Source organism: Rhamphochromis longiceps, linkage group LG11 (assembly GCF_057381845.1).
Source record: "Rhamphochromis longiceps isolate RC_006_pf linkage group LG11, R_longiceps_female_GT1.1, whole genome shotgun sequence".
NCBI lineage: Eukaryota > Metazoa > Chordata > Actinopteri > Cichliformes > Cichlidae > Rhamphochromis > Rhamphochromis longiceps.
In genome coordinates this window covers 8,968,423-8,978,850 of record NC_140567.1, presented here as the reverse complement: position 1 = coordinate 8,978,850, position 10,428 = coordinate 8,968,423, and the positions used below count along the sequence as shown (strand labels likewise).

The following is a 10,428-nucleotide window of genomic DNA, read 5'->3' as shown; positions in this document are numbered from 1 at the left end:
TTTATAATCAAAGGCAGGTTTTTATTTTAATCCAATATGTAGACATCATGGGAAAAATCTTCCATGCTAAAACAGTGGATAGAGGTAGAAGGGCACGTTTCTGAATCGATGAATGTTGAAATGCACAGGAAGTTGTTTTGCTTTTCCTTCTTTTTGTGGCTTTTTTTTTTTCATTTTATTTTTACATATGAACCATTTGTTTATTTCTACAGCAGATAGCAGTAATGAATATTGTCAGTCACTTGGCGGGCCACCAGAGCTAATCTAATGCCCATTTTCATAACGGAAGGAGATGTGATGATGTACTCACCTAGATCTACTGTTACGGAATGAGATCATTCATTATTCACAAAAAAACAAAAACAAAACATTTACGCACTAAAAAGTGGAATTAATTTTTACAAACGTGGGTACATTCCAATCTGAAATACTTATTCTGGTAAGAGATGCAGACTGGACCAATTGAAGCAAAAAATTATGTAACCAATTATTTTCCTTTCTTGCCACTGTAAAAAAAAAATGTTAATGACAAAACATCACATAAGTCTAACATTTCTTACAAAATGAGCTATTGGTCAGCAGTCATTAATTGTGTAAAGGTGCCAATTTGCCCCATCCCCAATGGCCACCCCAAGTGTTGCAGTTACAGAAAACTCTTACTATGAAATCACAATTACATATTAGAAATGGTTTTGCGTTTTACTCGTCGCATATTTGGACCAGGCCAGTGGCCCTGTGATCACAAGTGCTCCCTAAGAGGATTATACTGTATGTGTACAGTTTTTTTTCCCTTGTTATGTTCTGACAAATCTAATCTGTGAGCACAACAATCCCCCTCACTTCTCCAAAAGCAAAAACACACATTTCTTTACAGTATCTTTGAAACAGTTGCTCTGCATTTTGGGAGGGAGGTCACATTGTTGAGTCTACCTTAATAAGCACAAACTAGGCCTAGGATACCAAAGACAGCAGACATGCAGACTGTACTCATAAAAAGGCACACAGTATACTGTACATGAAGAAACACAGTACAAATGATTCAGGACATATGACCGGAACTAGAAAAGTACTAATATTATCTAAATCTAAAGGTCATTGCCAATAAATGAAATGTAGACCTTACAGTAGAACCTCATTAATCTAGAAGTATTGGGATATGCATTTTAAAAGACAGCAAAACACTTTGAATGGCACGTGTACACACCCTTCATGTCAAAACACACCCTGACTGTGCAATCTAATCTGAAGCCAAAAGACTTAAAATGTGTAACAAGTGTACAGGCTAAACCATGTTTCACCTTCCCCATCTTTTTGCTGATGCTCATCCATGTGTGATAAATGAGGTTCCACCAAATAATAAAATTATTACAAAAACAAACAAAAAACTAAAACTAAGTCTTGTTGCTAGAGTAGAAATGTCAAATCTCTCCTTGTGCATGTTGCAAGTAATGCATTTGTAGATCCAGCTCCCGAGGAAGAGAGCACCCGCATATCATGCACTGGAGAAGCCGTTCAGGGGCAAAAGGCAAACGAGATCCAAGTTTGTGAGTTTCTGTCCGCGGGGCAAGTTGAGGTAGGGACAGGGTCTGTGGCATGTGTGGCCTCTCGCTCATGACCGCCTGTGGTGTGAAAAAAATATTTGGGTGTGGAGGTCTTGGAAGTGCACCAACTGCGACAGAGTGAAGAGGGTGAGGGCCAGGCAAAGCAAGAGGAGGGAGCGGAGCAAGTGGAGGTGAGAAAAAAGGAGAAGGCTGATTTATGATTATTTGAGTGCCTGTTACCATTGGTTGTTGCTGCAGCTCCGGTCCATTCCCTGGTTTGAGTTGCCCAGAAAGCAGGGTTTGAGGACCCACTGGGTTGTTTTGGAAGCCCCATACTGGTGTTCCCATGCCCTGTCCAAAACGATGAGGCTCGTACTGAATGGAAATGGGAACCTTCTGTGTTGCTGTCTGTACATTGGCCCAGCCAGATGACGCCTGCTTTTGCTGCAGCTGAAAATCTTGATTATTTACTAACTTCTCCGTGGAGTTTATAGTCTTTGGAATTCCTGGTGGTGTTTGTATGTCCCATAAGGTGCTGCTGGCCCCATGAGAGACGGGACTGGAAATTGGCATAGCACTGCTTTGGTCTATTTGAGCTGAGGTGGATGCACCTGCTAAGCCAGAAGCCCATGGCTTTTGCGGCTCACAGCCGTTCCATGGCTTCTCTGGCTGGCTAACAGTCGAAGGTATTAATTGAGGATTACTCAAGTCCCACACTCTGTCCTCCTTCTTAGGAGGTGTTGACGGCTCCTTTTGTGAGGACACTGGGATAACTGACCATCTTGGCAGCTGAAGCTCTTGCCCGAGCTTACTTGGTGAGCCCTGTGAATTTACTAGTGGAGTAGGCCTGACACTCCACAGAGCTGCTCCGTCTATGTAGGAGGAGGGAACAGAAAATTCGTGTTGCACAGAACTTGTGGAAGCTAGCACTGTAGAAGTGGGAGTGCTGCTCCAGGAAACAGGCTTGTGCTGCCTGTGCTGCACCATCTCGTTCACTGCTGACGGGCTGGATTTTTTTGGCACGGACACCAGGTGAGAGGCGGCAACAGAAGACGTGCCGTCTTTTGTGTGTGCCGAATCTAAACTCTGAACAGACGTGGAGCCTGACTGACTTATCAGAGGAATATCTGCCCAGGATGAACTTGTCCGATGGTGCTGCTGTAGCACTGAGCTGTCAAACTGCGTCTGCTGTGGGGCTCCATGTTGGTGCTGCGATGATGGAACAGGCATTACTTCCCCACCATCTACCTTCCACTGCACTGGCTGAGGGTGTAGCTCGGACAGCCACTGCTCCTTTTGCTGCCTGCTCTGTAAATCCATGCGAGATGCATGCATGGAAGATGGCGGCTGTACTGCCCTCCTGTGGAGCTCAGCGTCTCTCACTACCGAAACCGGATAAGAAAGCTGCTGAGGAGTAGTCATCCCTGAGCCTCCTAAAGGTCTAGAAAATCCCCACACTGGCCTCCCACCCCTCCTCCCCCGCCCCCTCATCCTAGAGCTCATTGGGAAAGAACTGTACTGGCTGAAACTCTGCCGCTTACGAGCGTGGATCTTCTGGTGTACCAGCAGGCTACTAAACCACGAAAAGGTTTTGTGACACTCTTCACAGCGATGAGGTCTCTCTCCTGTGTGGGTGTTCATGTGATCACGGAGCAGATAAGCTAACCCGAAGCTTTTGTCACACTGGTCACACTTGTGAGGTTTGTCACCGTTATGTGACAACATGTGGTGCTGCAGCTGGATCTCGTCGCTGTAGCCTTTGCGGCAGCTGGTGCAGCGGAAGGGTTTTTCCTGATGCAGCTTTTGATGCGTTCTCATGTTCTGCAGGAAGGCAAAGTCCTTCCCACAGTCTGAACATTTGTATGGCTTCTTGCCTGTGTGAATGATGAGATGCTGCTGTAAATAGCTACTGAATCTAAAGCCCTTGCCGCACACTTTACACTGGTAAGGCTTGTCCTTGGAATGTATGCGCATATGCAGTTCCAACACTGAACGGTGGCGGAAAGTTTTTCCGCACTCTGAACACTTGTATGACTTAACACTTATGCTTTCGCTTTTCCACTTCACCTGCACATTATCACTGGTTAATGGAGTGAATTGTTTTTTAGGTGGAGCAGCCAGTCTTTCTAAATACTGTGAAACAGACTTGTGGACACTTAAAAGATGCACATTTAAACTGGACTCGTCCCGATAAATGGACGGACAGTGTGGGCAGGTGTGTCCCTTATCCCAGTACTTGTTCACATCCTTTGGGAGTCGAGGTGATCTCTCCAGCTTTTCATACTCTGCTTCATGAATGAGCATGTGGGCTCTCAGGTTAGCTGGTGCACAGTATGTCTGGGGACAAAGGGGGCAGTTAAATGTGCGTTTTGGTTCCTCGCTCTGGTGTGCGTTCTCCTTTCCCGGCCCTCTTACCTCCTCCTGTTCGGCAGCAGGGGCCTGCTTACTGGTCTGTGCACTGCAGGAGTTGGTTTCACGCAGTCTATGCTGGCGGCAGTGCGCCTTCATGTTCTGGGCAAAAGCAAATTTTTTCCCACATTCGGGGCAGCGGAAGGGCTTCTGCCCTGTGTGCAGATACTGATGCTGATGAAGGAGGCTGCTGTACTTGAAAGTCTTACCGCAGATGTTGCACAGGTGAGAGCGGCTGTTGTCGGTGTGCTTGCGACGATGGTCTTCCATGACGGAGTAGTGTTTAAAAACCATGCCGCATTCGGGGCATTCATAGGGCTTTAGGGCGGCGTGACACCTCTGGTGGAAGCGCAGGGCTGTAGTGTTTGGGAAAGTTTGACTGCACTCTTGGCACGTAAAGGCGCTCTCATGAGAGTGGGTCATCATGTGCTTAGTGACGGAGACCTTAAACTGGAAATCCTGGCGGCACAGGGGGCAGTGGTAAGGCTTTTCTACTGTATTGCTGCAGTTGTGGTCCCTCAGCTGGCTGACTGTGGAGAATATCCTCTCACACTCTGCGCACTGAAAAATGCCCTCCTCCATCATTTGCACCTCCTTTTTTGGAGTGATGAGCTGCGGCTCCTCACTCTCCCTGTGTTCGTTTCGGTGTTTGATGAGGCTGCTGCGGTGCTGAAAGGTAAGGCCGCATTCTTTGCAGGTGAGGGGCGTGAGCTCATCCTCATGCGCGTGAAAGTGCCGGTGGAGGTTGAACGTCTCGCGGCGGGTGAACCTCTTCCCGCACTCTTTGCAGACCAAGCGGCACTTTTTCTGCTTAGCAGTCAAATCAGTATCCACTCCTCGGTCTGCCTCCTCATCGTCTTCAACCACATCCTCTATGCCGTCCACTTCGCCCACAAAATCCTTATTCTGTGGTTTAACTGCGCTCTTCTCCTCCACATGTGGCTCTTCTGCATTTGTGGCAATGTCACTGTCAACACGCTTGTCCTGCTGCACCTCTTCAGCATCCTCACAGACACTGTTGAGGTCTGCAAGAGAAAAAAAAAACACAAAAACAACAGCACAGTAACAAGTTAAAAAACAAACAGTCTGACAAACTGCATGCAGCACCCTAGCATATGCATCATGAGCGTCTTTAACAAGCAGCGGTGCAGGGTTGATGCTTCGGAGTGCTGTGGTCAATAATGTCAGCAGAACTCACAGTGCAGAACAGAACCAGCAGTGAGAGCTACAGCTCAGGTTAGCCCCGGAGGCTAAAGCTAACGGTAAAATACATCAACAATGTTAGCATACCACACTTATCGTTTTCCTCCGCGTGCGTCTGTGCTTCTTTGCCGTCATCTTCAGTCTCGGACCAGTCGAATGGACGCTGGTCACTGCCACTGGCCTCGGCCATTTTTTCAGCCGCTCTCAGGTCCTCCGGTAAAATGCATGTCGTTTTGTCGGCTCCAGCACCGGACTCGACAGTAACCTCCGAATGGCTGGCAACACAACCGCCGCCGTCGCTGCCAACATCAGCTCTCTGCTCATCGTTGGGGCTACCCCCGGTTTTATTACACGTATTCTCATCTTTCTGCCGTGCACTGCACCCCGACTCCACCGCCTCGGTTTTCTCCCCACATGTTTCCACCTCCTCCTCGGCTATTTTCTGCCGTTTGGGAGACTTCGCTGGGTCTGCGGCGGCCATGTTTCACCCATGCACCCCCTTGTCCAGACCAGAGCACACAAGGATCATGCTAGTCAGGAATCAAATTTCCGGTCGAAACTTTCAAAATAAAACTGTAATTACGCTCAGCACGGTTCACTTCATCGTTTCGGTAAATATATTTTGAAACGTTAAATCACGCGTTTCCTCTTTACTACTGTTTTGGAGTTGTTTTTATAAACACTTGACAATTGTATCAAATCAGCTTAACTTTTCAACATTAGCTCTGATATTTTATTATTTTTATATGCGGTGACAAATCCACAAGTGATTGGCTGGGTTTATTTGGAGTCCATGTCTGTCTTTTATTAAGTTTAGTTACATTTCATCAGAACAGTAGCTATCTACAAAATATAGCCTGTGCAAAACTACTTAAGTGATGGCAATAATCTGTTTCTTTGCAACTATTTACAAATACATCCATGTCACTGCATGCAAGATTACCATAAATAGCTCCTACATACTTATGTATGCTTTTAAATTCAACCATAAACATAGGATTTTAAACCCAAAACATACTGTGATGTATTTGTCATGGTGTCTTTTTTGTTTTTAAATATATCCCAAAAAGTCTCGGTTCTTCTGAATACATCATTTTTGTCTCAAAACGCACTGAACAGAACACAGTCTAGCTTTATTGTCCAACCAAAGTTGGAAAATTATGTACCATAAAACTGTTGAAAAGCACAAGCATACATTAGCAGATAATTACAATGGCTGTATAGCTACAATATATGGTAATAACAGCAGGTTACAGGTACTTTATGACAACATGGTTAGTGTATCAGGAGAGCTGAGTCAGTACTGAACTAGTAAGAGCATCATTGAGCTTTGCAGCTCTGCTGCAAACCATGTACAGAGACATGCATATTGAACATCACTGCCTACAGTATGTCATTTTTCTGAGTTCTTAAAGTCCACGAGTGAAGTTGCCACTCAACAGAGTCACTGTTTTTAAGAGTCTTTTAGAACATGAGTATGTACACATGTCTGAGAAACCAATCTAATGTTAAGGCCACCTATGATCTCAAGTGTCTAATTTTCATATCTGCTTCAGTCCTGTCTGAATACAAACCTAAGTGCGAGATGGATCCAGAGTACGGCATAGCACTCCAAACAACTATTGTTACTGAAATACTGTCAGTAGAAAAAGAGCATCATTTGTTTGTCACATTTTGAAACATCAAATACAGATGGTATGCAGTTTATAGAGTTTCTGAATACATTCTCCTCAGCGCCGTCTCCTGCGTCTGTGGTCAACAGCTCTTCCTCGCCGTGGTCGCTGCATACTTCCATTTGTGTCTGTGGGTGGATCGGAGGAAAAAGTGCACTCGTGCATGTCCGGGGATGATGGTGCAGGTACAACAGCTACAGATGACTGGTTATTTGAATGCTGGCTGACCTGTGGTTGCTGCTGTATTTGTGTTTGATGTTGTTGTGACTGCTGTAGCTGTGACTGCTGTGGTGTTTCGATTTGCTGTTGTTGTGATTCTGTGTGCTGCAGCTGCTGCTGAACTGGCTGTGGCTGTAAGTGCTGCTGAGGTGTTTGTGATTGGTGCGCTTGTACACGATGTTGCTGTGGCTGTGGTTGCTGCTGGGCCTCAAGCACTCCTAAGAGCCTTTGCAAGAGGACATTGTTTTGTTGTAGACTGACTGCTAATGCCTCTTGTGAAGTGACAAGTGTTCTCATGTCCTGTCTGAAACCTTCGCCAAACTCCCGCAGACTCTTTTCTACCCGATTTCCAAGCTGAATTGCAGCTTCCCCCAACCCTCGTAGCTCATCTTCGAGCCAGGAACTCCGTGGAGGGGCTTCAAGAGGACCCTGCTGTGCTCCAAGGGATGGCTGAGGACTGCTGGGTTGCGGGCTACCATTGAGGAAAGGAGCACTGTAGAGAGGAGAAGGTGGCAGCCATCGTTCTGATGGAGGGGGTGGTCCTATTCCCAGACCAAGGCCTAATCCCAGTTTGTCCTCCATACTGTTCTCTACAGGTTCACACTCAGGTTCTCCTATGTCTCTGTCACGCTCAAGATTGTCCTCATCTTTCTCCAAACAATCTCTCTCTGATCCTTCCATTCCTACACCTGAAAATAAATTAGTTAATTTATTAATAAAAATGGACACAAGCATTGTTGAAATTAGTTGCATTTAAAAATCTAAAAAGAAACCCAGTTCTCAGACAACAGTTTACCTGTATCAGAGTCAGCGAAGCATGGAAAACTGGGCTTTGGTCTGGTGCTTTGCTTCTGTCTGGCTTGCTGAAGCCTGGGGCTTGGCTGAGAAGGACGCCCGAGCATTGAGGTCCCTCTGCTAGATGGCAGGTAACAGCTGCGGTGGCGGGCATCCGCCAGTCTGCCCCCATTGCGCCTCTTTAAGTCATCCCAGCGCTTCTTCACCTCTCTAAGGGTTCGCGGGACTCTGGAAACAGCATTTACTCTCTCCAGGATCCCTGCCCAGATGCGCTCTCTTTCACGTCGCCGGAGCCTCCCTGCCGGACCAAAGAGTTCTCCTTCGCACCGAGTAACTTCGGACACCAGCACTTCAAGCTCCGCTCCGCTGAAGCGACTCTTTCTTTTTCCTGCGCCGCCAGCAGCCAGTGCAGCTGACATAGCTCGGTCTGTCAAGAGAAAATTGAGAGGAAAGCCAAATGGGAAAGAAAAAAATAAATATATAAATATAAGTGTCAAGAGCTTTAGCAGTCTTATTTTAACTGTGCTAAACAACAACATGGGCAAGTACAACAACTCTTGGCAAACCTCTGAGCCCTGTGACATCAGAATTTTCTTCCATCACTAAAATGTAGCTACACATTTTCTAACAATAATAAAAAGTAGTTTTTGCATAATCCAGATGATTTTGCTGACTAAGGGTGACAATAATTTCACAAGGATTTCCATTAGGAGTAAGGCTGGTTTACAAAAAAGATAAAAAGAAAGAACTCCGTTTTCCATGTGCCATGCACATGTTTAGAGTAATTCTAAACAGGTGCTCATCAGCAGGGCAAATCAACAGCATAAAAGCAAACAGACTCCTGTTTGTTGGAATTATAAAGTTAGTTAATAAAAGTTGCCAAAATATAAAACAACTGCAGATAAAAAACAAAACAACGACCCAGTCTTCATCTGATCAACAGTAGCTTGTATTTTCTTTTTTTTTTTCTTTTTTTTTTGCTCTATTGCTCCAGTTCTTTTATATTTTTACAACTTTTAATCAATATCTTTATAATTCAGACCAATAGAGTGCCTCAGGAATCTCTGCTGTTACAAATATGCTTACTTTGTTCAATGGACAAAAGGTCATCTGAGGACATGCCAGGTGCCATGATGTTTGGATGCACCACCACAACGTTGAAGGGGAGTCCTCCGGGTAATCCGCTGCTCTGGTCGCAGCTGCCCTCCGAATCCTCATCCTCCCGGGGGAAGCCGTTCTCTGAGGCTCCCCCCCCAAAGGGTCCCTCCGGAGACTCCACTTTGATGTGCATGGGAGGTGATTGCTCGTACAGCAGCCCCCCCTCCTCGTAGTACTCAGTCATGGATCAGACCTGATTTACAGCAGAACTGACTGGCGGGCCAATTCTGATACTGACAGCTTCTGCCCCATTAACAAAAGTTCAAAGCAGAGGTGAACCTACTGCTGAAGACAATACAACTCTTCTGTGTACACATAACTATCAACCTTTTAAGGGTACAGCTGCCACACACTAAAAGTGCGAGGGGGAGGTGGTTCTCAGGAAACGTAAAGTTAAAGCAGTCTTAAATCCGCTTTAGCACATTTATTAAAGCTGCTTAAATCATTGTTGTAGAGAGATACAAAATAACATTGTCTGATTGATCGCTAGCTCCAACCTCTAAAATCCATTTCTATCATTTCCACCAGTACTGACATGTTAATGCAAACCTAAGTGCAGTGTGTAAAACACCAGAAGAAGGCTGAGTGCTGTATCTAAACGTCCACTTGTTTAACACCGAGTCGAAACATCAGGGCAGAGGATCGCCTCCCAGGTCTGAAATCCATCAAAAAATGCTGCTTACAACTATGTCGAGAACCAGAACGGCTACGTTTGCTTTCCCCCTGTAATCTCCACGTCTGCGATATGTCGCATCGATGCGCATTTCTTGCTGCACCACATCCGCAATGGTTGCGCATTCCGCATACATTAGGTGCTGGTCTTGGGATGGAGCTAGTTGTTAAGCTAACAGGCTACCGCAGCTTCAGGTGGAGCGGCAGCTCTGTCGGAACTCCCACTGACAAGCTAGCTGACGCTGTTGTGTTTCTTACCTCATGATAAGGGCACATGGGAGGCAAAAGCAAACCAAAACACAATCGGTGCAGCTGTTAGCTCAGCAGCCGACAAACAGACCGAGGACAGTCGCTTGTTGTTGACGTCATTGAAGGTGCAAGCTCAGGACCAATCAGCTGAAGAGCTATCAATTCATCCGTTTAACGATGATGGACAGGCACATCGCGATGTCACACAGTATACAGATGACTTGGAGGGTTTTTAATTTTACTTTTATTAATAAAACGTCTCTGTTGTTTTCTGCTTTGTGTCGTTCATGATATTTTTATAAACTCCCGAAAACTCTCAGTTCTGAAAGTACGAACAGTTTTATATATTACACTTTGTTATTGTGATTGCCCTTTCTATTTTGTTTTAAGCTATTTTGTTTTCTCCTGCCACTTCATTAGGTTAACCTGTTCACCTTCTGATTAACGCACATGTCAAATTAGCCAATCACATAGCAGCAACTCAGTGTATTTAAGCAGGGACGTGCAGA

At 45.6% G+C, this 10,428-nt stretch overlaps 2 protein-coding genes across 2 annotated transcripts; both read right to left on the bottom strand.

Moving 5' to 3' along the window:
- Nucleotides 1-5,675, bottom strand: LOC146658526 (uncharacterized). Its single transcript, XM_085422179.1, has 2 exons — nucleotides 5,241-5,675; nucleotides 1-4,975 (listed from the first exon to the last, which is right to left on the bottom strand). The coding sequence occupies exons 1-2, from the start codon at nucleotides 5,632-5,634 to the stop codon at nucleotides 1,419-1,421; spliced, it is 3,951 nt and encodes a 1,316-aa protein (XP_085278305.1). The 5' UTR covers nucleotides 5,635-5,675; the 3' UTR covers nucleotides 1-1,418.
- Nucleotides 5,676-5,937: 262 nt separating this feature from the next.
- On the bottom strand, nucleotides 5,938-10,042 carry LOC146658525 (uncharacterized). Its single transcript, XM_085422177.1, has 4 exons — nucleotides 9,929-10,042; nucleotides 8,927-9,241; nucleotides 7,842-8,267; nucleotides 5,938-7,734 (listed from the first exon to the last, which is right to left on the bottom strand). The coding sequence occupies exons 2-4, from the start codon at nucleotides 9,180-9,182 to the stop codon at nucleotides 6,884-6,886; spliced, it is 1,533 nt and encodes a 510-aa protein (XP_085278303.1). The 5' UTR covers nucleotides 9,183-9,241; nucleotides 9,929-10,042; the 3' UTR covers nucleotides 5,938-6,883.
- Nucleotides 10,043-10,428: the final 386 nt, after the last annotated feature.

Coding starts and splice junctions, on each gene's coding strand:
- LOC146658525 (XM_085422177.1), bottom strand. CDS start 9,182: ATGACTGAGTACTACGAGGAGGGGGGGCTGCTGTACGAGCAATCACCT. Junction 8,268..8,926: donor CCTTTTGTCCATTGAACAAA/GTAAGCATATTT, acceptor TTCTCTTGACAG/ACCGAGCTATGTCAGCTGCA. Junction 7,735..7,841: donor CTTCGCTGACTCTGATACAG/GTAAACTGTTGT, acceptor ATTTATTTTCAG/GTGTAGGAATGGAAGGATCA.
- LOC146658526 (XM_085422179.1), bottom strand. CDS start 5,634: ATGGCCGCCGCAGACCCAGCGAAGTCTCCCAAACGGCAGAAAATAGCC. Junction 4,976..5,240: donor GGAGGAAAACGATAAGTGTG/GTATGCTAACAT, acceptor TTTCTCTTGCAG/ACCTCAACAGTGTCTGTGAG.